This window comes from Setaria italica, chromosome IX (assembly GCF_000263155.2).
Source record: "Setaria italica strain Yugu1 chromosome IX, Setaria_italica_v2.0, whole genome shotgun sequence".
In the NCBI taxonomy this organism is placed as follows: Eukaryota; Viridiplantae; Streptophyta; class Magnoliopsida; order Poales; family Poaceae; genus Setaria; species Setaria italica.
In genome coordinates, this window is record NC_028458.1 from 48,755,629 (window position 1) to 48,778,014 (window position 22,386).

Genomic DNA, 22,386 nt, shown 5'->3' on the forward strand with positions numbered 1-22,386 from the left:
TGAATGCTACGTTTCTCCAGCTTTTTTCCGTGGGACTGAAGGGAAGGAAGGCTTTTATCAGTAGGCTCCTGGGCCGATGCCACATTTTTTTTTGCACAAGCAAGGCATAGTAATTCCCAAGGCATGTGCTGAAGATAGTATCATTCTGTCCCTGAGGATAAGAATTATTATTGACACGAAATTCATGAGCATCTTGCTTTATCCTTCATGTTGCCAGGAAAAATGCGTACACCCCGTTTGTATGTTAGTATTGGAGCTCATAATTAAGAATTGAAATTGGATCTAACAAATATCGTTGTTGGGATGTTTACGGAATTGAGAATTGGTATTAACAACCAGTACTATGGAATCCAATTAGAACTTAAAACAACGCTTCCTCGAAACCGAGCCTCACCCCTCCGTGTTGGGATGAATTGGCTTGCTCTTCTTCTCCCGTTCTTCGTCGCCCAACCTCCGCCACAGATACGCATCGCCGCGAACTCCGCCCCAACCTCCATCGCCAGAACTTCACCGTCGGCAGCCGGCGCTGGAGATTCCCCATCGATCTTCTCTCTCGTCCGGCGCCAAGGTTAGGGATCCTCGCGTCCGTGGCCCCCTCCTCTTCCTCGCGGCTGTGGCCTCCTGCCCTCCTCCTCTTCTTCCTCGCAGCCGGCGTCCCTTCCACCTCTCCCTCGCGGGCTGTGGCCGCATCCCCCTCCTCTTCCTCACGACCGCGACTCCCTTCTCTTTTTCCTTCCGCACCGAGCCGCACGGCGGATGTGCGCGCAGGGCTGGGTGGAGCGCCGGCCAGCGGCGGGGGCCTGCGCACGGCTGCTCCCCTTCCTGCTCAGCTGGTTGGAGAGATGGAGAAGATAAGTCAATTCCAATTTCACCGCATACACACCCAAACATGAATCGATATTTATCAACTGGTTCGATTCCAAGTTGTAATTTTATTAACATTCAAACAATAGATTTGGTATTGTGAACCATTTCCAGTACTAATCTGCTTTGGTATTGAACCCAATTCAATACCAAATCCTCCAATATCTACGTCCAAACGGAGCCTTACTGTGATGACGAAGGCTCGACACAAAATGGACTTACGTACGATGGGCCTAGTCCAATTACACAGAATGGACTTACGTACGATGGGCCTGGCCCAATTAGGTCTATGGGCCAGCCCATCTGGGATCCCTTTGTCTCAGTGTCCCAGACCAACAATAAGGAATTTTTCAGGTCATAGGGACTGTTGAATGGGGAATGCTATAATATTGGAAATGAATATATTCGTGTTCATCAAAATTTTCCTACATCTGTGGGACATATTCAGAATTTAGGGAAACAGTGTCGTATTATGTTTGAAGATTTTGAAGTACTTTTTTCTCTGGCGTCTCAAAGTTGGAACTGCTGAATTCATAAATTGCTCAATACCAAATGGTTGGGAGTAATGTTGTAGATGCATTTGTGACCTTCGATATGGTACCCATTGCCTGGGAGCAATTTGGTCATGTGGCACTCTCAGGTATCATTGCCAGCTATTTGATTCTTCTGAATTTCATAAATGTCAGGCATTCATCTTCTTGCTGATCTTTTGCAGAATAAATATACTGTTAAAACTTTCATTCGGTTCTCTTGGACTTGCTAAGTGTAAGACATTTCCGAACTGAACATCGTTATCCTTCAAAAAAAGAAAAAAAGAACTGAACATCGTCATGGGTGGAATAACCTCCTTTGACAGTAATTTTAGATTGCATCGATCAATACACATGCATTTCGTTTAGTTTGGAAGGATCATCAGCTTTATGATTTTTTTTTGTTTACATAGTCATGTTTTCACTGTGGCGATAAGTTTGACTAAGGTAAACAGTACAAAAGGCCTCCGGAAATTGTTGGAAAGTTTATTTCAGAGGCGCAAAGTCCTAAGGAAGTTGGGAGCTGAATTTCGTATTGCTTCTGAATACCGCAGCCAGTCAAAATTTGAATATATCCCTAAGAGTCTCAGTAGGTCTGGAATTGAGGAACAGTGCCACCTTTTACTAAACTGCATGCTGTGGGTAATTTCCATGTTAAATTCTTTTTTATGTTTTTTACTGCAATTATTACAAACAAACCATAGGCATTATATTGCTTGTTCCATGTCAAGCCCTTGACACTGTTGCTGACCTGGTGTTATTTTTACATCAATGTATGCCCTATACTTCTGAAAAAACTGATGTTCTGGTTTCATTGTCTCCAGATGAGATTACTTCTTCTTTTGGCTCTTCATTCAGGAATGAATGGTTCGCTCCCACAAACCCGATTTTGCTTACCTTGGCAAGTGATTTTTCTGATAACAAACATTACCGATGGCGTTTTAGCTGGAGCATTTTCATCAGTTACGTATCATGCAACTCGATATCAAGTACTCCTCTGTTACATGGCTTTGACGGTGAGAAGGTTCAGGTGCCGAACCTGGTCTGGTATAGCATTACTCTACAGTGAACCTAGGATGGTTTGGTTAAGATTCATGTTAATAGTTGACATATGGTTCGCTACCAGTGTTTGCACCTCTGGAATTTGGTGGATCCCTCAACTGAGAAGTGGAGCTGCTGTGTTCCATTCAGGATTTTATCACGTCACTAGCACAACTTGGGTTTGACCACTTTGTCGGATTTTATCACAGCCAATTGCATTTTGGATCAAGTCAATGGACATATTGAAAAATGGGAACAAAATACAGTTATGAGCCAAAACAGCCAGATCAAATGCAGGATCAAACTTTCAGTTTCATAGCTCTACTAAGAGAAGCATTTACCAAGTCATAGAAGTTCTTCAGATGCATTTTTAAATTAATTGACTGAATTCTGGAAAGGAGAAACAGAATGGTACATCATTTACCATCATCAGCCTTTTAGCAGGAGTATGACTGTGCCCGTGGCACTGAACATTTTCACACGCAAATTTCAGGAAACATGCTCATAGGAAATGCACCGGAACAAAATAGATGGTCCCTTTGAAAATTTAGTCAAGGTCAATGGAAAACAACAAATATGCTCTACAGCCAGCCTACTCAACAGCAGCACCCCCCCAGTCTTTTACATTCATCACCAAGAGTTAAGCAAACATTCAACATTCAGAGTATTAGAGAATAGAGAATGTGAATATCTGATCATGATTCTACCTTCAGAGAGTGGGAAAAGGAAAGCTAGTTGATTCAAGCTTCATCTACAGAGACTGCAGTATTATGCATATCACAGATGTTGAAAAATTGCAACCACCAGCACGGACTAGAGTCCCTGGAAGAATGGCGGTTCAATAGCATCATCGGGCTTCGGCGCCAGAAAGATTGCATGAGGAAGAAGGGTCTCCTTCAGGGTATGCCTAACCAACGGTGTCTCCTCACGAAACTGAAACTTCTGAAGCAAATTCCCAATCCTGTCACAGTGTAACACCAGCTTGTTCTCGCACTCGATCAGCACATCCCCTTCTGGTGAGACAACACGTGGAAACCAGTCTATGTACTGCAAAGCTGGTATCCGCGGCACTTGAATTGTAATCCGGCGTATCTGGACCCAAATGTCGTTGCTGTAATCCTCTAGACGCCAGAGCTGTAGCGTTGGCTTGCCGTTCTTGGAGACGGACATGGCGAGCTTGTGATCCATTTCAAGCAGTTGCATCCTTCCGTTTGTAATGGGATTGGGAGCGGTCTTCCAGCTGAACACCTCGGCCTCTGTGTCGAACACCAGAATGTGGTGTCCTTGGCGCTCCTGCGGCGGCCAGTGCAAGCTGCCGCGAAGCTGGACGGGCGGGGAGAGCGAGGCAGGATCCAGCCCGATGTCCAACCCCACGTCCTCGGTCGCCGCCGGCGAGATGGGGCACCCGATGCTCCTGGCCTCCTGAGCGCCCACCGTGAGAACGTAGTAGCAAGTCGATGCCTCCTCATCATCTTTGCCTGTGTGGTACAGCACACGGTACTCGCCGGAGGAGACGTGCTCGTAGAGCCCAATCACGTCGCAGTCTCTGAGGTCCGGGAGGGCAGCCCACTGGCGCGTGGCGGGGTTGCAGACGTACCAGCTGTTGATGAAGGAGACGAGGAGAAGGCCGTCGATGGAGGCGTGGACCATGAGCCGGGGATCGTGGCCGCCGCCGTCGCCGTCCATCTCGCCGTAGTGGATATTGTCCTTGCTGAAGACGAAGATGGGGGGAGGTTCGAAACCTTCGTCGTTCGCGATGTCATTGTAGTACTCGTTGTCGGTGAACCGGAAGATGGGGCGTAGCGTGTCGGAGCGGAGGTCGAGGGCCTCGACGCAGTAGTCCCTGAGCTGGATGTAGCGGTCGGGGCAGGCGTTGCGGCCGAAGCAGATGAGCGGCTGCGGCGGGTGGAGGAGGTGGACGGCGGCGAGGAGGGGACGGTAGGACGTGACGTCGCGCAAGACCGTGCAGACCGAGCGGAGGCGCAGGATCGACCTCGCAGGAAGGCGGCGGAAGATCTCAATGATGACGCGCGGGGGAGAGTCGCGGAAGAAGGCGGCGGCGTCGGCCTGCCTCGGCTCCGGTTCCAGCGCCGCCGGCTCCGCCATCCTCGGGGCCTCCTCCGCGCACCGGGTGGTTGGGTCGGTCGCAACTGCTCCACCGACACCAGCAACTCGTCCCTGCGAAACGCAAACGCGGCGGTGGGGTAACCGTCACCCGTCAGTTTGGCGGCCGGCGACGCTGCGCTGCGTGATTCGAAGACGCGAGGAAGAAGGGGACAAATCGGGATCCCGATCGCCAAAGCACGCGGAAACTCCATGGGTGGGTGAGTCGAGAGCTCACCTCTTCTCGTTGCTCCGCCGCGCCTGCTTCTGGTTCCTCCCACCGTTTCGGTTTCCTCCCCCTGGCCGCTGCGCCAAAACCCACAAGACGAAACGGCGATGCAGGTGGGGTTAGTTATACACCTGGCGTTTGACAGCTGCCGCCGGCGTGGATGGTGGGCCCGAGCCTGGGCGCCCTGGACGGTTACTCAGCCGAATCGGCACGACAACACACACCACCACGGGCTCTGCGTTTTTTGACTGGTGTCCATGAAAAATTGGTTGGTTTTCAGTGTTGGGCTCTTATTTCCGTGACCGCTGAGAAAAACTGATCACACGTACTGTAATTCTTAAGCCATATCGTTAGTATGGATTACGTTCCTATCTAAAAATGTGTACTTATATTTTAAAAAATATAGGCAATGCATCATTGTACGCTCTAGCGTTGACGTGCATTGCGTATATACTACTACCTGTCATGAGAAACCTTCAATTTCACTTGGTCATGGCAATACGCACATAGATTGGGTCGCAAGCTGCAGCTTCAGCCTGGAGATTAGATTTGTGCTACAAAAAAAAAATCAGAATCCTGAATGTTGCTGCGAGAGTGCGAGTGTTTGTTTTTTTCTCAAGTGGTGACGAATTCATCACACATCAGTCATCAGGCTGTGTCATGGTATCTATCTGGCTGATCCGCAGGGCTACTATGTTTCTGGCCGTTAACAGCCCACTTTAAAACCTTCACTAGATTTTTTGGGTGCGTTTGGTTCCCTTGGCTTATTTTTAGCACGTGTCACATCGAATGTTTAGATACTACTTAGAAGTATTAAACGTAGACTATTTACAAAACCCATTACATAAGTGGAGGCCAAACGGTGAGACGAATCTATTAAGCCTAATTAATCCATCATTAGCAAATGTTTACTGTAGCAACACATTGTCAAATCATGGACTAATTAAGCTTGATAGATTCGTCTCGCCGTTTAGCCTCCACTTATGTAATGGGTTTTGTAAATAGTCTATGTTTAATACTTCTAATTAGTATCTAAACATTCGATGTGATGGGTGCTAAAAATAAGCATCCGGAACCAGGCCTTTATTTCCCCACCTCACAATGGGCCGGCCGTACTCCATCGTCACTGATTTGCACAGGAAAGAAACGCCACGCGGCTAACGGATTCTAGAATGCTCTCCGGTTTCTACAGAAACACCGGCCGCCACGACGCGCCCACCGCCATCGGGTGTCAATCGGCGAGGGACGAGAGATGGGATCGGCCATGGCGGGGGATGTTGGGCAACAAAATGCATCATAGTGATGACTAAGGCCCAAACAAAAGATGGACATACGTACGTCAGGCTCGTTCAATTGCACAAAATGGGCTTGCGTACAATGGGCCCGATCCAATTAGCTCTATGGGCCAGCCCTTCGGGTATTGTCGCTTTGTTTAAAAAAAAAGCGAGGGGGAGCTGCCCCCACCATTTTTCATTAAGAGGAAGCGACTTCGACTCCTGGTCACGGAAAAACTCCCAAATGCTAGCTGCGTTAGCGGGAGGGATTTTTATTGTGCAGCACCCTGGGTTCAAGTCTTGGGTGGCACCTCTAGATGTCCTACCACTGAGCTACAAGCTCATCTACGTCCCTTTGTTTCAATGTCCCAGACAATAATAAGGAAATGTTCAGGTCATCCGGACACTGAATGGGGAATGTGAAATGACAATGATCAAAATTTTCCTACATCTGTGGCTCATACTCAGAATTTAGGAAAAAATTTGTATTACGTTTGAAGATTTTGTATTACTTTTCTCTGGTGTCTCAAAGCTTGGAACTGCTGAGTTTATATTGTTTGAATATCATATGGCTGGGAGTAATACTGTAGATGTATTTGTGACCTTGAATATGGTACCCATTGCCTGGGAGCAATTTGGTCATGCGGCACTCTCAGGTGCCCGTGCCAGCTATTTGCTTCTTCTTGCTAATTTTTTTGCATAATCAATGTATCGTTAAAACTTTTATTTGGTTCTCGTTGACTTGGCAAGTGCAAGGAGTTACCATTTACTAGTGGTAGTGCTTGATGTATATTTTTCATGCTGATTTGATGATATATTGGTTCTTGAAAGTTGATTTGTGCATCAGACATGTTGTCAGAACTGAAGATCATCATAAATGGAATTGCCTCATTTGACAGAAAACTAATCTTAGATATCATCGATCAATACATTTATGCATTTTGAGTTTGGAAGGAGCATCAGCTTTGTGATTTTTATTGTTTACATACAGTCGTGTTTCACTGCAGCTATAAGTTTGACTAAGGTCAACGGTGCAAAAGGCCTCCAGAAATTGTTGGACAGTTTATGTCAGACAGGCAAAGTCCTGAGGAAGTTGGGAGCTGAATTTCGCACTGCTTCTGAATACCGCAGCGAGTCAAAACTTGCATATATCTCTGGAGTTTTAGTAGGTCTGAATTTGAGGAACAGAGCTACCTTTTGCTAAAATGCATGCTGCGGATAATTTCTATGTGAAATTCTTAAGGTTTTTGGACTGCAATTATTACAAACAAACCATAGGCATTATATAATTTGTTTTATATCAAGTCCTTGCTATTGTTGTAGACTTGGTGTTATTTTGGGTTACATCCCTGTGTGTCTTATACTTCTGAAAATGGTATTCGTGTTTCATTAATTCCAGATGAGATTATTTTCTTTTTTTTTGCTCTCCATTCGAGAAGTGTTGGCGAACCTGGTCTGGTATGTCATTACTCTACAGTGAGCCTGGGATGGGTAGGCTAATATTCATGTTGATAGTTGACATAAGGTTTACTACCAATGCTTGTACCCGTGTATAATTTTGGTGGATCCCTCTAACTGAGAAGTGGATATGCTTCTGGTCTGTTCCATTCAGGATTTTACACTAGCACAACATGGGATTGAACAGAATGTAGGATTTTATCCTAGCCAATTGCATTTTACATCAAGTCGATGTCATACCCAAAAATGGGAAGAATGTAGTTTTTAGCCAAAACATCCAGATCAAATTCAGTATCAAACTTTCAGTTCCACATCTTACTATTAATAATTGGAGGCTCCTTTTGAAGCCTCCAGGTGAAGCCACCTAGGATTCCTAGGTGGACACTCTAGAAAAAGAGAAAAATCCTAGAAATTCTCACAAAAAAGCAAAACATCCAACCATCGATCGATAGATTCAAATCATCATAGCCATTGGATCTATTATATTTTCTAAAAAATTACCCACCTATGCCATTATGAAAATAGCCTAAAGTAACCTCCTAAATCTATATATAAATTACCCACCTATGCCATTATATAAAATAAACTAAAGCAACCCCTAATCTTCATCAAAATTACCCACTTATGCTATTATAAATAATATTTAAAATAATCCCCTAATTTGCAACTGAATTGCCCACCACTATTACTTTAAAAACTTAAAGTAGCCCCTTAAATTTGCATCTATATTACCCACGCATGCTATTATTAAAAATAACATAAGGTAACCCTACGTTTGAATCAAATAACCTTAATTAAAAATATACATCAATATATGATTCTAAATCATCTATATCTTGCACTATTGGTATACAATATAATAATTAAGGTCTATACGCATGATGTGTGTCACCATTTATAAAGATCTAAAGTGATGTGAATATAGATTTCTATGTTAAAATTGTATCTCAAACTTAGGGTTCATTAAACAAATTCAAGCGCATACCTACGATGCAAAGTGAAAAGTTAAAGATTATAAATGTGGATGAAAATATTATAGAGTAATTACTAACTAAAATCTATCACAATTGGATGAAGATATTAAGTATATATCTATATAAGTATTGTGTTCAAATATTTAACAAACGAGAGGTAGCTCATGGTAATAGTTTTGTAGCAATGTAGTCTCATTTTTTTTCCATTGGAGGCTCCCCATTAGTTCCCATGAGACAAGCTAAAAAAAATACAAATTCTCATAAAAATTAAAAACATCAAACACCAATCCTGTAAACTCTAATAATCATAACCATTGATCTATTATATTTTCTAAAAAATTACCCACCACTATCATTGTGAAAATATTAAAAAATGAGCTCTAAACCTATATCTAAATTACCGAGCTCAGCTATTATAAAAAATAATCTAAAGTAACCCCATAATCTTCATCCAATTTACTAATACTTATCATTATAAATCATTATAAAACATAACTTAAAATGCCATTCTAAAATTTTATCTATGTTAACCACGTACGTTGTTATTAAAAATAACCTAATAAAGTAAACATGTGCATCATACTTCCAAAAGTAAATTAATATATGATTCTAAATTACCTATTTATGTCATTGTTAATATAAAAATACTAAGTTAAAGTAAATACACATGATGAATCCCACCATTTAGATCATTTATACATGCATGTGAGGAATCGATGAAAAATATTAATTTGTATGCTAAACATAATGTATGGAGGATTGGAGGTGCGATACAAAATGGAAAAAGTATGAATATGGATGAAGAAGTGCATAGAGTAATTATTAATTAAAAACAATCACAACTAGACAAAGATAGGTACATATCTATATAAGTATTATGTTGAAGTATTGAAAAAATAAGAGAGTAGTAGGTAAACAATTTTGATTATTAGCTAGGAGTTTAATTTCTAAATAATTTTTAAATACAATAACTTCTAAAAACATTAGCCCATGCGGGAGCACGGGTTGGTGGACTAGTTTCTACTAACATAGAAGCATTTCCCAAGTCATAGAAGTTCTTCAGATGCACTATTAGATTAGTTGCCTGAATTCTGGAGAGGAATACCATAATGATAAAACAGTTACCATCATCAGTCTTTTAGTAGGATAACTTAGCACTGAACCTTTTGACACGCAAATTTCAGGAAACATGCATATAGGAAATGCATCAGAACAAAATATAGATGTTTTCTTTGAAAATTTAGTCAAGCTAGTTGATTCAAGCTTCATCTACAGAGACTGCGGTATTATGCATAGCCGAGATGTTTAAAAATTGCAACCACCAGCATGGACTAGAGCCCCTGGAAGAATGGCGGTTCAATAGCATCATCGGGCTTCGGCGCCAGAAAGATTGCATGAGGAAGAAGAGTCTCCTTCAGGGTATGCCTAACCAACGGTGGCTCCTCACGAAACTGAAACTTCTGAAGCAAATTCCCAATCCTGTCACAGTGCAATACCAGCTTGTTCTCGCACTCGATCAGCACATCCCCTTCTGGTGAGACAACACGTGGAAACCAGTCTGTGTTATGCAAAGCTGGTATCCGCGGCACTTGAATTGTAATCCGGCGTATCTGGACCCAAATGTCGTTGTTGTAATCCTCTAGACGCCAGAGCTGTAGCGTTGGCTTGCCGTTCTTGGAGACGGACATGGCGAGCTTGTGATCCATTTCAAGCAGTTGCATCCTTCCGTTTGTAATGGGATTGGGAGCGGTCTTCCAGCTGAACACCTCGGCCTCTGTGTCGAACACCAGAATGTGGTGTCCTTGGCGCTCCTGCGGCGGCCAGTGCAAGCTGCCGCGGAGCTGGACGGGCGGGGAGAGCGAGGCAGGATCCAGCCCGATGTCCAACCCCAGGTCCTCGGTCGCCGCCGGCGAGATGGGGCACCCGATGCTCCTGGCCTCCTGAGCGCCCACCGTGAGAACGTAGTAGCAAGTCGATGCCTCCTCATCATCTTTGCCTGTGTGGTACAGCACACGGTACTCGCCGGAGGAGACGTGCTCGTAGAGCCCAATCACGTCGCAGTCTCTGAGGTCCGGGAGGGCAGCCCACTGGCGCGTGGCGGGGTTGCAGACGTACCAGATGTTGATGAAGGAGACGAGGAGGAGGCCGTTGATGGAGGCGTGGACCATGAGCCGGGGATCGTGGCCGCCGTCGTCGCTCTCCACCTCGCCGTAGTGGATTTGGTCCTTGCTGGTGACGATGATGGGGAGAGCATCGACACCTTCGGCGTTCGCGATGTAATCGTAGTACTCGTTGTCGGTGAACCGGAAGATGGGGCGTAGCGTGTCGGAGTGGAGGTCGAGGGCCTCGACGCAGTAGTCCCTGAGCTGGATGTAGCGGTCTGGGCAGGCGTTGAGGCGGAAGCAGATGAGCGGCTGCGGCGGGTGGAGGAGTTGGACGGCGGCGAGGAGGGCCCGGTTGGACGCGACGTCGCGCAAGACCGTGCAGACCGAGCGGAGGCGCAGGACCGACCTCGCAGGCAGGCGGCGGAAGATCTCAGTGATGACGCGCGGGGGAGAGTCGCGGAAGAAGGCGACGGCGTCGGCCTGCCTCGGTTCCGGCTCCGGCGCCTGCTCCGCCATTCTCTCGGGGCCTTCTCCACGCGCCGGGCGGTAGGGTCGCAACTGCTCCACCGACACCAGCAACTCCTTCCTGCGAAACGCAAACGCGGCGGCCAACGACGCTGCGCTGGCGCTGCGTGATTCGATGACGCGAGGAAGAAGGGGGGCGAAATCGGGAACCCGAACGGCAAAGCACGCGGAAGAAGGACGAACTCCATGGGTGGGTGATTCGAGAGCTCACCTCTTCGCCGCTTCGCCGCGCCTGCTTCTGCTTCCCTTCGTCTCGGTTTCGTCCCCCTGGTCGCTGCGCCAAAACCCACAAGACGAAATGGCGATGCGGTTGGTTAGTCAGTTATAAACCTGGCGTTTGACAGCTGCCGCCGGCGTGGATTTGCACGGTGGGCCCGAGCCTGGGCCTGGACGGTTACTCTGCCGAACCGGCACGGCAAAACACACACACACCCACCCACCCACCCACCAACACCACCCAACGTGCTCTGCGTTTTTGAGTGGTGCCTATGAAAACTGGTTGGTTTTCTGTGTTTGGTTGGGCTCTTGTTTCCCTGACCTGTTCTTTTTAGAACACGAGCTTCATTACTCAAATAGCAGGATTGCAATCGTCATTCAGGATATCACGTACCGGAAGGGGTACTATATCTAGCCACTCACCCCGGACCAGTGAACGAGAGACCTGTTCGGTACAAAGATGTGCTGCCCTATTACATGATCTAGGACTGAAACACAAATTTTAAAACCAGGACAACTCATGCCAAGCTCCTCTATCTCCATGAGAATCTGGGAGATCTCAGACTTTTGCATTTTTAGATTCTTCCATAAGTCCACTAGTTGTTTCCGTGACCGCTGAGAAAAACTGATTACATGTGATTGTTAAACCGAGTGTATCCTTAGTAAGGAGTACGATGCCTATCTAAAAATGTACTAGTTAAAAAAAAATACAGGAAAAGCATGATTGTACGCTCTAGCAATGACGTGCATTGCCTAGATACTATCTATGACGAGAAATCTTCTCTTTGACCTGGTCATGGCAATACGCTACGAGGGGACATGGATTGGATTTGCAAATATTCTTGTTGTTATTGATGGAACTCACTGCCATGCACGATAGCAAAGCTGCAACGTCAGCATTTGGACAATTCAGATATTCCATGTTGAAAATCTAGGTTGGCTTGATTCGTTTCAAAAGGTCGAGTCAGCTTGTTTGGCTCACAACCAAGCATTGTTCAACATGAATATTAAGATCAATGTGAAAATATAACCATACCAGCAATATATAAAATTATATCTCCAATGACATTATGGAAATCAATAAGTCAATAAACTAGGACAATATAGATGTTTGGAGATTCAAAATAAACTTACTAGTACTAGATTAGACTTATATATAAAAAAGTTTGATACAATCATATTTATTGAGCAGAATGAGCAAATTGAACGGCTCATGAGTGTCTCATGAGGAGTCTCGTTACAAAACAATTTAAAATTAATACTTGGCTTAATTTGTTTAAAAAATGGAGATGAGCTAAACTCATCCTAACCTATGAATCAGCGCACGCCACTTTCAGGGAGTATCAGGTGCTCTACCAACAGCGCACTGACATCGGATGCGAAAGGAGCTACTCGTACTACATCCTCATGGTGGGCTCTCAGCAGCCTAGGAGCATCCGAGGCAGCACGTCGTCGGCTCCCATGGTCGAGGCAGTGTCCAGGGGGTTGGTGGGCGCGGGTGCCATGCCGCCCGTCCTTCACGGCAGCCTGCACTGTCCGCCGCACTGGTTCCAGGAGCACAACAACATACTGCTGTCGAGGCGGAGGAGTTCAGATGGATGAGACGTCCCATGGTACATAACAACAAATTCCTATTCGAGACGGAGGGCAGACTTGGCTTGTCCCGCTGCGATCAACGTGAGCGGATGGTTGATCTCTGGATCAAGCAGGATTACGACAAAAATGGCTCCGCAAGTTTCAGATTGAGTTGCCGGATGTCAACGGTGTTGCAAAGATATAGCAATGGATGTTACCATTGTGTCTCAAGAGCGAGATATGCTTGTGGAGTTTGCGAACATGGTGCTCCATTGCGACAAGAGACTCAAGAGGAAGATATGCTTGTGGAGTTCGTGGACATGGTACATTGCAACAGCAAGGGAAAAGTACTGCGCACTTTTAGTCTTGGTGGCCCCTTCATCTTGTTTACATGACATATGCTCAAAGAAAGTCTTGTCCCACGTCTATTTCTTACGATGTGAGAAGGATGCAATGCTGATACAATGAGCTAACTACAGTCCGTTTCATAGTAGTGCTGTCCCTTCATACATTCCGTCAGATAAAGAATAGGGTCATTGTTGTCGCACTACCTTTCTGCAAAGCTATTAAGCAAAAGGTTGAACTCACTATGTGTTTGTTGTTGATTTTTTTACATCAAACTATTTGTCTTATCAATGGCACAACACTATAGAAGAGGACACCAGTTCTTTTACGTGAATAGTAATTTTCTGCATTATTTTGTTATTGTCTTAGACTGTATCACGTTCATGGTTTTATTGCTATTAAGAATTCAGTCTTACATTTGAAGGTTTCAATGGAAAATTGCATTATCTATTTTGTCAAATCTTGAGATCCAGAATTGATGTCACCCTTTGTTTGATGTTGTTGTATAGGGAGTTTTATGTTACTTGATTCCACTTCTTAGTTTTGTTTATCACTGCATTTATTATTACTCATTACTACGATAAATTGTTTAATGCAAAATTAGTAAACTAAATTAGCTATACGAACCCGCGTGCCAAACTATCGTTAGGGATACATGCTATAATTATATAGAAAATGGCCATGGGTGAAGCATATACGATTTGGTACAAATGGAAATAATGCAAAGATCAAATGAGATATTATTGAAGACTACTTGGACTTCTAAATTGGATTGTAGCATGGCCAAACCTTCATCAAGACGATGGAGATACATATACTATTAAGTGTGGATAGATAAAATATAAAATTCATAATTTTTTTGACATAATGATGACATTACTTGTGCAATTTTGTTGGATCTTTTTATGCACATGGCTCGTCTTGATATGATCTACAAGTGTTGTCGCGGAGGGTGGGAGACTGGAAGGCGGAGGGTGGATGGTGGAGGTTGGAAGACGGTGACTTGATTAAAACAATATTTTTAGGTTTAGAAAGAGAGAGAAAGAAGTTAAAATGTTGATTTTGCCCATGGATCCACCGGTCAGTTCTTTCCTTTTTCATCTCTTCCTTTCTCTTCTATCTTCTTCCTCTCACTACCTGTCTAACCCATGGCCATGTCAAACCACAGCTCGGCGTGGTGGCGTGCAAGGGAGAGGAGATGGAGGGTAGCGGGCCGGGATGAGCGGGGCGCTCGCAGTGGCGACAGAGCAGGTTCCAAACCTGACGCAAGCAGATAACCTCCCACGGGGCACAAGTAGGTTCCACCGGAATCCAGCGCTAGCACCAGAATCCATGAAAACCGCGCGTCAAGGCTGGCGGCTATGGCCCCATGTGACGCCGCCACCGCTCCAACGCATGGGGTGCTGTCGTGGCCCATGCATGGGTGCGTTGAATGCCGCGCTCCTGGCCGCGCCCTTGGGGCTACGGGCGGCGGCAAGTGCGCCCCTAGCCCGATGCTGCGCTCCACCCAACCTTGCCTCATCAAGCAGCCGCGCACCGCGCCGTTGCCAGAGGTCGCCCCGTGGCACACCAGATCCGTGCGCTACTGAGTGGGCCCAAGCCCGACGCAGCAAAACGGAGGGAGGAAGGAAAAGAATCTGACCTGGGGTAAAAATGACATTTTATCATGTTTCTCTCTCCTCCTTAGCTTAAAAATAATATTATTTAATCGAGGCGGTGTCTTCCAGCAAATTTGCATCAAATGGTAGTGTCTACCAGCATAGTCCGTTTTGAATGTTGTCTCTCAGCAAATCGACATGACTTTCAGTGTCCTATAGCAAATTTTGCCTTATATGTGTTGTGTAGTGCACGCAGCACGCTAGCACACATGCTCATTAGGACTGGACCAGATGGTGGTGTAGTCCCTGAAGCACCGATTCAGGAAGTTAAAGTAACATATATATTCTGTTAATATCACAAAACAACATGCGGTATTTTGGCATGCTAGCATACATCTGAAGACTGAGATTTTTTTTTTGAATTTAGTTAGGCAGCGTCGGTAATTTTTCCACAGCCAGCTCCGTAGGCTCGGTCTCGATAAAAAACCGCCAGAAAAAAAATCTGGTTTTTGTCAGGTGTACGGCTGGTTCAGCGCTAAAACCGGCAGTGAATCACGACATTCACCGTCACGGATTAGGAGGGTGATGACGTACGAAAAAACATGGAGGAGCCTTACTCAGTTTAATAATAAAAAATAAAGATTTTTACAAAACATGTAACTGGTATGAACAAATACACAATACTAGGACATGAACTTTTGTGCTGTCATTTGACAAGGAATTTCCCCTTGTTTATGGTGTGTGCCCTTTGGTTGCCCGCAATTGGTTTTGTGCTTGAATGTGCAAGACACTCAATGCATAATAGTTTCACGTTGAGGAGCACATGCGGTGTTCTCTCTTGTAAACGATGATGGTGAATTGGTTTTTATCTGAAGATGAGGTCACGAGGTTGAGGTTCCATTGCAGTCTATTATTCTGAATTGGAATGACCTGCACAAGTAATTCTTACTAGTCAGTGCAACGAGATCAGATTGTTTGCCTGTTATTAAATGGAAGTTTCATACTTCAGAAGTTCAGATCAACACTGTGCAGAGTCGATCTTTTTCTCCTTTTGCATACTTAACAAGTTGATTTTTGTCATGAGAAGTCAATATTGGACTAATTGCATTTTTAACTGGGGTTCATACTTTCACCGTGATTATTCATTGTATGAGAAAATCGGTCATGGCGGTGCGCTACAGTGAACTTGAACCGTCAGTATTCCTGCTGATGCTGACAAAGAAGTCACACACTCGTTTTGCAAGTTGCAGGTTCAGAATTTGGAGAGCTCTGTAATGTATTGTGTTGTATTATCAGTTCTGTTTTAAGTAATCGTATCCCATGGAAGTTAGCTTTGTGTAACCAAAGATTACCCTGAACCCTCTGACCATATGTGCGAATGTGCAATGTTACCGAGTGAATTTCTGACTTCTGACTTTTTCAGTGAGGAGGATCGGAGGAACCTCATATTTTGTTTGGCAGTCCTACCTATTTTTGATCCATGAAGGGCGTGATTGGTTGCCCGCCTCCCACCATCCGCTGCATGACCCCGAAGCGCCCCGTGCACTCTCGTGTGTTTGGTTGCTCTCCCGGAACCGAAACGGCGCACCCTCCCGTTCCTTTCCCCCACTCCATCCCTGTGGCGGAACCACCTCGGATTAGCTTGATTAAAGCACGGTTAAGTCACCTGACACGCGACACTCATGCCTTAGTCAAGTTAACTTGAAGTGCCGTCGGATTTCATCCGATTTAACCACTTAACAGGACCGAGTTAGCATAACCCACACGAAGCTGAGTGGTTCCAGAGAATACAACAGATCCACCGAGTTAAACAAATTTGACAGTTTATTTCAACATCCATTCGAAAGTCCGAGTTTTACAAGATTCAAAAGCAGCGGAAAGATAAAATAGCGGAAGCTAGCGCCGGAGTCGGATGTCCCTGATGAGGCCGATCAGGACATCAGTGATCCTTTTCCTCGTCGTCCGAGGAGGGATCCACTTCGACCGTCCACCCAGGAGGAAGCTAGGGCGGCCAAGTGCCAACAGGAGCAAACTCAGGAGCTTCAACTTCACCTGAAAAAGATGCCACAAACAAGGCTGAGCTGCTAAGCTCAACAAGACTTAACCGACTAGTGGAGAACTACTCCACCAACATCTAGACATGCAAGACTCTTTAGCTGAGGGATTTGTGTTGCCAAAAGCGACTACAGTGGGTCCTTACTTTCAATATTTTAGCTCAGATTCTAAGTTCATTAACTAGTCTACATTGGCAACTTATGCTAAACAACCATAGTTTCCAACAAAAAAGTATAGAACAAGCATCGGGTTCATATCATCATCACGTTCCATCTTTTCTCAGTGTAGCATAGCGATCAAGCAGTCTCAAACTGTGAGAGGCAGACGAATCGATTCGAGTTTCTTAACCATGCATGGTGAATCTAATCTCACGACATCCGCGCACCACAAAGGGTCGCTTCCGGTGTCGGCCATCCCCATCAATTTCCAGGCACGTGTCAGGTCCAAACTTCCCTTGGCATGCAATGCTCCACAGTCCCGGCCTCTACTGTACTGTGACCGCACTTGCACCCACATGATGCACTATGGGAACCTCGTTCCAGGGACAGCAGGGGTATAAGCCATGCCCTAGTTCAATCAGGTACTAGGCTTCCCCATCCCATACTAGGTATGAGATTAGTACTTTCAAACACTTGATCACGAACATCGACACTTTTCGACCTTAAGCAACTTCATATAGACAGACAGGGCAATCCACCGACCACCAAAAGAGTTCACCAGGCCCTGCCCCGTCCCTCGTCCTTATAGTTGTAACCAGAAGGAGAACAACCAACTCCTATAACTCGCGAGCGACTTTTACCGAGTCCTATTAAGCAATGCAACTACTCGGACTCATCAGACTAGTGTTCAGATCAAGGGAACTAAGTCATGCATCTATGGTTTCAAACAACTCCTGTACTTAAATGCACATACAAATGAAAGAAGGCATGTGTAAGTTTAGGAAGTTGGGTTCATGCTCCGGGGCTTGCCTTCAAGTGGGGTGGAGGCGAACTGGTCCTCTGAGGGCTCTGCTTCAGCTCCTGCGGTTGGCGGCTCAGCTACTGCTCCGTCTTCTAGCACCAAATGCAGCTCATATGTGTTGTCGGCGAGATTTAGTTCTACACGAATGAAAATGCAGGAGTTAGCACTTAGATGGTTATTTCAATAACACTTGCAAGCTTTAGCCCAGAAACTTGTAGCAAAGCTACGAAAAAACTGTGGAGGTTCGAGCTTCAGTTGATAGAGAACAAGGCAAGGGTCGGATTGGGAGAAACTTATGATCTGACCCTCCGACCTAAGGAATACTGTACCGGGGTCCTCAGACTTATCACAGAGAAGTCCCCAAAATTTGACACAGATACCTTTGGGTCAAAGAAAAGATACAGCCAAGCCCTCGGGCGGGGCGGATAAGGATCGGCGAAACAGACAGGGTCGGGCGAGACGGAAAAAGGGGTCGGGCGAAACAGACAAAGTCGGGCGAAACAGACAGGGTCGGGCGAGACGAAAAAAGGGATCGGGCGAACCGGGGAGGTGGTCGGCAGTTTACCTTTAGGCCTACTGGTGAAGTCTTGGGGTCGGAAAGAACATGCTCAGGCGGAGCGATGAAAGGTGCTAAGGCTTGGGCGGCGGCGATGTCCGGCGGTGCTCCGGCGGTGGCGGTGCTTCTTGTTGACACAAGTAAGCTCTAGCACCTTGCGGAGGAGACAAGCGGCTGGTGGGTTGGGAAAGGCGGGTGTTGAGCGGAGAGGAGAGTTGCTCAAGAACTTAGGTGGTAGCGCTTGAGCACGAAACAGAGGAAGATGCGGCAAGGCAACGATGGCGAAGGGAACTCCGGTAGGGCTCTGTAACTCCTTTTTATAGCTGCGCGGGAGAGAGAGTGTTGGAGCAGCATGAAGATCGGGAGGAAAAAGATGGAGTGCGCTGCCATGGCGGCAATTTAGCGGCGATGGGCGACGGAACAGAGCTTCGGAGATAGCGTCTTCGACCATTGGGCACTAGAGACAAGGCGGCGCAGGCGCGGTTTTGCTGGAATTTAGATTTGGCGGAGGCGGGCGTCGGAGAGCGGCAGATTTGATTGGTGTGACCGGGAGAAAGGCACTACAAGCGAGGTTGCATCAGGTGAGAAGACAGGGCGAGCGGTGGCGCGGGCAAGCGCGAAACGGCGGCATTGCCGGAGCACGTCACTGGGAGGGGGGCGAGAAAAGGAGCTGTCGCGGCCGGAGTCGGGGTTGGCGAGGGAGGAATTGTCGCGTAGCGAGTTCGTGGGCGGCGCGACTGTGGAGAGGCGGAAAAGCCAGAGGTCATCGGGGCTTGCAGCCGGGGATTCTACGAGATGATGATGGGCGCGCGTTACGAGACGGGGGCACCTTGGCGCGGCCGGCGAGGGTGCAAGCGAGACTAGGTGATGCAGAAAGGGTTGCAGAGGGGCTTCCGCGACGATTGGGGAGGAGGGCGCGGGAATCCATCCTATCGCAGCCGGCGACTGGGCGAAGCGACGGGCGTCGGAGAGATCAAGCCACGCGGCGGGGAAGCTCTGAAGCGGGCACATGCTGCTCGGGTGCGTCTGCCTCGGGAGATCCGGGGAAGAGATTTGCGGGTCCACCAGTCAGTCTTGGTTTCTCCTCTACTCCAAGACGGGAAAGAACACTGCCTTTGGACTTAGAAAGAACCGACGGTTTTGGGTCGGTTTTTTTTCAGGGGTCGGAGCTGGGAACTGGAGGTTGAGCCCTTAAGCTCAGGGGAGCTGAGTCAGCAGGATTAGGGACTCGGATTAGGATCAACTTGGCTGATGAACCTGAGTCGTTACAATCCCGCATCGCCCTGTCCGCCCAGAGGGCTCCTTCGCTCACGAGCCGGGATGGAGCGATGCTGGCAGGAAGATTTGGGCGGAGCGCGGGAGATGGCGCCGTACCAGGGCTAAAGGCGCGGGAGGTTACGGTGACCTCCCATCCTTGCCCCACTTTCTTCGCTCCCCTCCTCCCCGGTGCGCCTTCTCCTCTCCCTCCTCCTGTTCGACCTCGGTTCGCCGGTGGATCGAGGTACCCCAGCGGCGCCCTGTGCTCCCGCTGGTGCTGCGACGGTACATCTCCCCCTCCTCTTTACGCTGCTTCATCCCCTTTCCCCCGCTGATTTGTCGATTCGTATTTTTTTAGTTGATGTCAATGAACCCTAGGTTGTTGTTCTGTCAGATCCGTGCGCTCCTTTTGTGGATTTAAGGTTGTGATGAACCCTAGGTACTTTTGTGATGCAGATCTATGGTTCTCACATTTGTAGAGGTCGATCTGAATTTTTTTTGGTTCTTGTACCATCCTCCCGGTGGGTCGAGGTCCTCCGGCGGCACCCTGTGCCTCCACTGGTCCTGCGACGGTACATTTTGGTTGGTGTACATGAACCCTAGGTTGTTTCTGATACGGATCTATGGTTGTTCTGCATCTGTATTTATGGTTTTCATGAACCCTATGTTGGTTCTTATACGGATCTATGGTTGTCATGTATATTTGTCGATCTGATTTCTTGTGCCCTTGAACCATGCCTTACTCCTTTACAACCAATCACGCCCGTAGTACTGAGCTGAGCAAAGTGCCTAGGTCGATGATGAATCCTTGCCGCCGGAGGAGCACCTTCGGGTGTGGCAGCCGCGTCTAGGATAACATGTAGTGGAGAATGTTTGCTTGCTTAACAACATGACCCCAAGTTCTTGTACTGAGCTCTAATGAACATTGCATTGTATTCTTAGACATGGACTTGCAAGGTAGGCGTTGGGCTGCGGCTGCTCTTGTTGCTGCTGTTGCTGCATGGTTTTTCTTGTGGTTTAGAAGGAGAAGTGAGGATGCTTGATCTATTACCTATGGACCCATGGCAGAGAGGGACAGAGAGAGGAATAGCAACCTCAATGAATCTGATGATGTCCATTGTGTCAACCTGCTAAGGATGAGAATGGCACCTTTTTTCCAACTGTGTGACCTGTTTCGGTCTAGAGAGTTGGTTCTGGATAGCATCCATGCCACTGTTGAAGAACGGGTAACAATGTTCTTGCATGTAGTGGGACACAACCAAAGGTTCAGGGTCATTAACATGACATTTAGGAGGTCACCTGAAACTATCAGTAGGTTCTTTCATCAAGTCTTGTATGCAGTTGGTGAGTTGAGAAATGAGTTGATTGTTCCACTATCCACTAGTGTCCATCCTAGGATCCTTGGCAGCAGGAGATGGAACCCATATTTCAAGGTTGGTGGGCCTTTCCTAATTGCAAACCAACTGACCTTACCCATATGGTAGCAACCTGTTAATACTGCTTTTTATTTTTAGGATTGCATAGGAGCAATTGATGGGACACATGTCTTAGCTAGAGTTCCTTTGAAGATGCAAGCTGCCTTTAGAGGCAGGAAGCACACCATCACTCAGAATGTACTGGCAGCAGTGGACTTTGATCTCAGTTTCACATATGTGCTTGCTGGTTGGGAGGGATCTGCACATGATGCTCTGATTTTATCAGATGCTCTTGAAAGGGCAGATGATCTTACAGTCCCACAAGGTACCATAACTCACATACACACATGCCAACAATACTTGCACACACTAAACTGATAAACTATCTCCATTTGTTACATTGTCTAGGGAAATTCTATCTTGTGGATGCTGGATATGCAGCCAGGTCTGAGTTCCTGCCGCCATATCGTGGTACAAGGTACCACTTGAGGGAGTTTGGTTCAAATAGGCTACAAAATCAAAGAGAGTTGTTTAACCTGAGGCATTCTTCTCTTAGGGTGACAGTAGAGAGGGCCTTTGGTGCTCTAAAGAATAGATTCATAATCCTTGATAACAAGCCTTTCCATCCTTACAAAACCCAAGTCAAGTTGGTTCTTGCCTGTTGTATTCTGCACAATTGGATACTTAGGCATGGATAAGATGAAGATGTCCCCACTGAAGCTGCTTGGACTCCTAACTCCACTGATACCCCCCCTGAACCAGAACATAGTCCTGACAATGGAACCTGAGCACAACAAAGGGATGCATGGGCTGCATAAATGTGGTAGAATAGGGGATCTTCTAGAGTTTAATTCCAATGAACTACTTGGGGTCATGTACTGTTAAGTAGCATTGATGAATTTGTAATATGTTCTGAGACCTTGGTACTTTGCTATGATGTGTACCTGCAATCATGAACAATATGCATGGTATGATATTTGCATGCAGTATTTTCTGTGCTGTTTGATTTCTAAGTGCTTTTGTGTTTTTTTTTCTGATGGTATGATGGTTAGGACATGACTATGATGGGTGAGGATGTTGTTGGTGTTGTCAATGAGGCAGGGGCCGAGGGTGGGGTGGCTGCTATGGAGGAAGGGAATCCAGCAGCCCCTCCACCCAATGGAGCCCAGCCTGGGAGGCCAATGCAATGGACCAGTGTTCAGTCAGCCTTCATGCTTAGGAGGTTTCATGATCTGGTTGGGCAAGGGGTCAAAACTGACAAAGGCTTCAAGGAAGTGCATGTTAGCAAGTTGCTAGGATGGTTTCT

At 46.5% G+C, this 22,386-nt stretch overlaps 1 protein-coding gene across 1 annotated transcript; it reads right to left on the reverse strand.

Moving 5' to 3' along the window:
• Positions 1–263: 263 nt before the first annotated feature.
• On the reverse strand, positions 264–4,911 carry LOC101776770 (F-box protein At5g49610). The gene has a single exon (XM_022822907.1). The coding sequence runs from the start codon at positions 4,539–4,541 to the stop codon at positions 3,249–3,251; it is 1,293 nt and encodes a 430-aa protein (XP_022678642.1). The 5' UTR covers positions 4,542–4,911; the 3' UTR covers positions 264–3,248.
• Positions 4,912–22,386: the final 17,475 nt, after the last annotated feature.

What these genes read in the sequence shown, in the direction of transcription:
- LOC101776770 (XM_022822907.1), bottom strand. Translation starts at nt 4,541, where the DNA reads ATGGCGGAGCCGGCGGCGCTGGAACCGGAGCCGAGGCAGGCCGACGCC.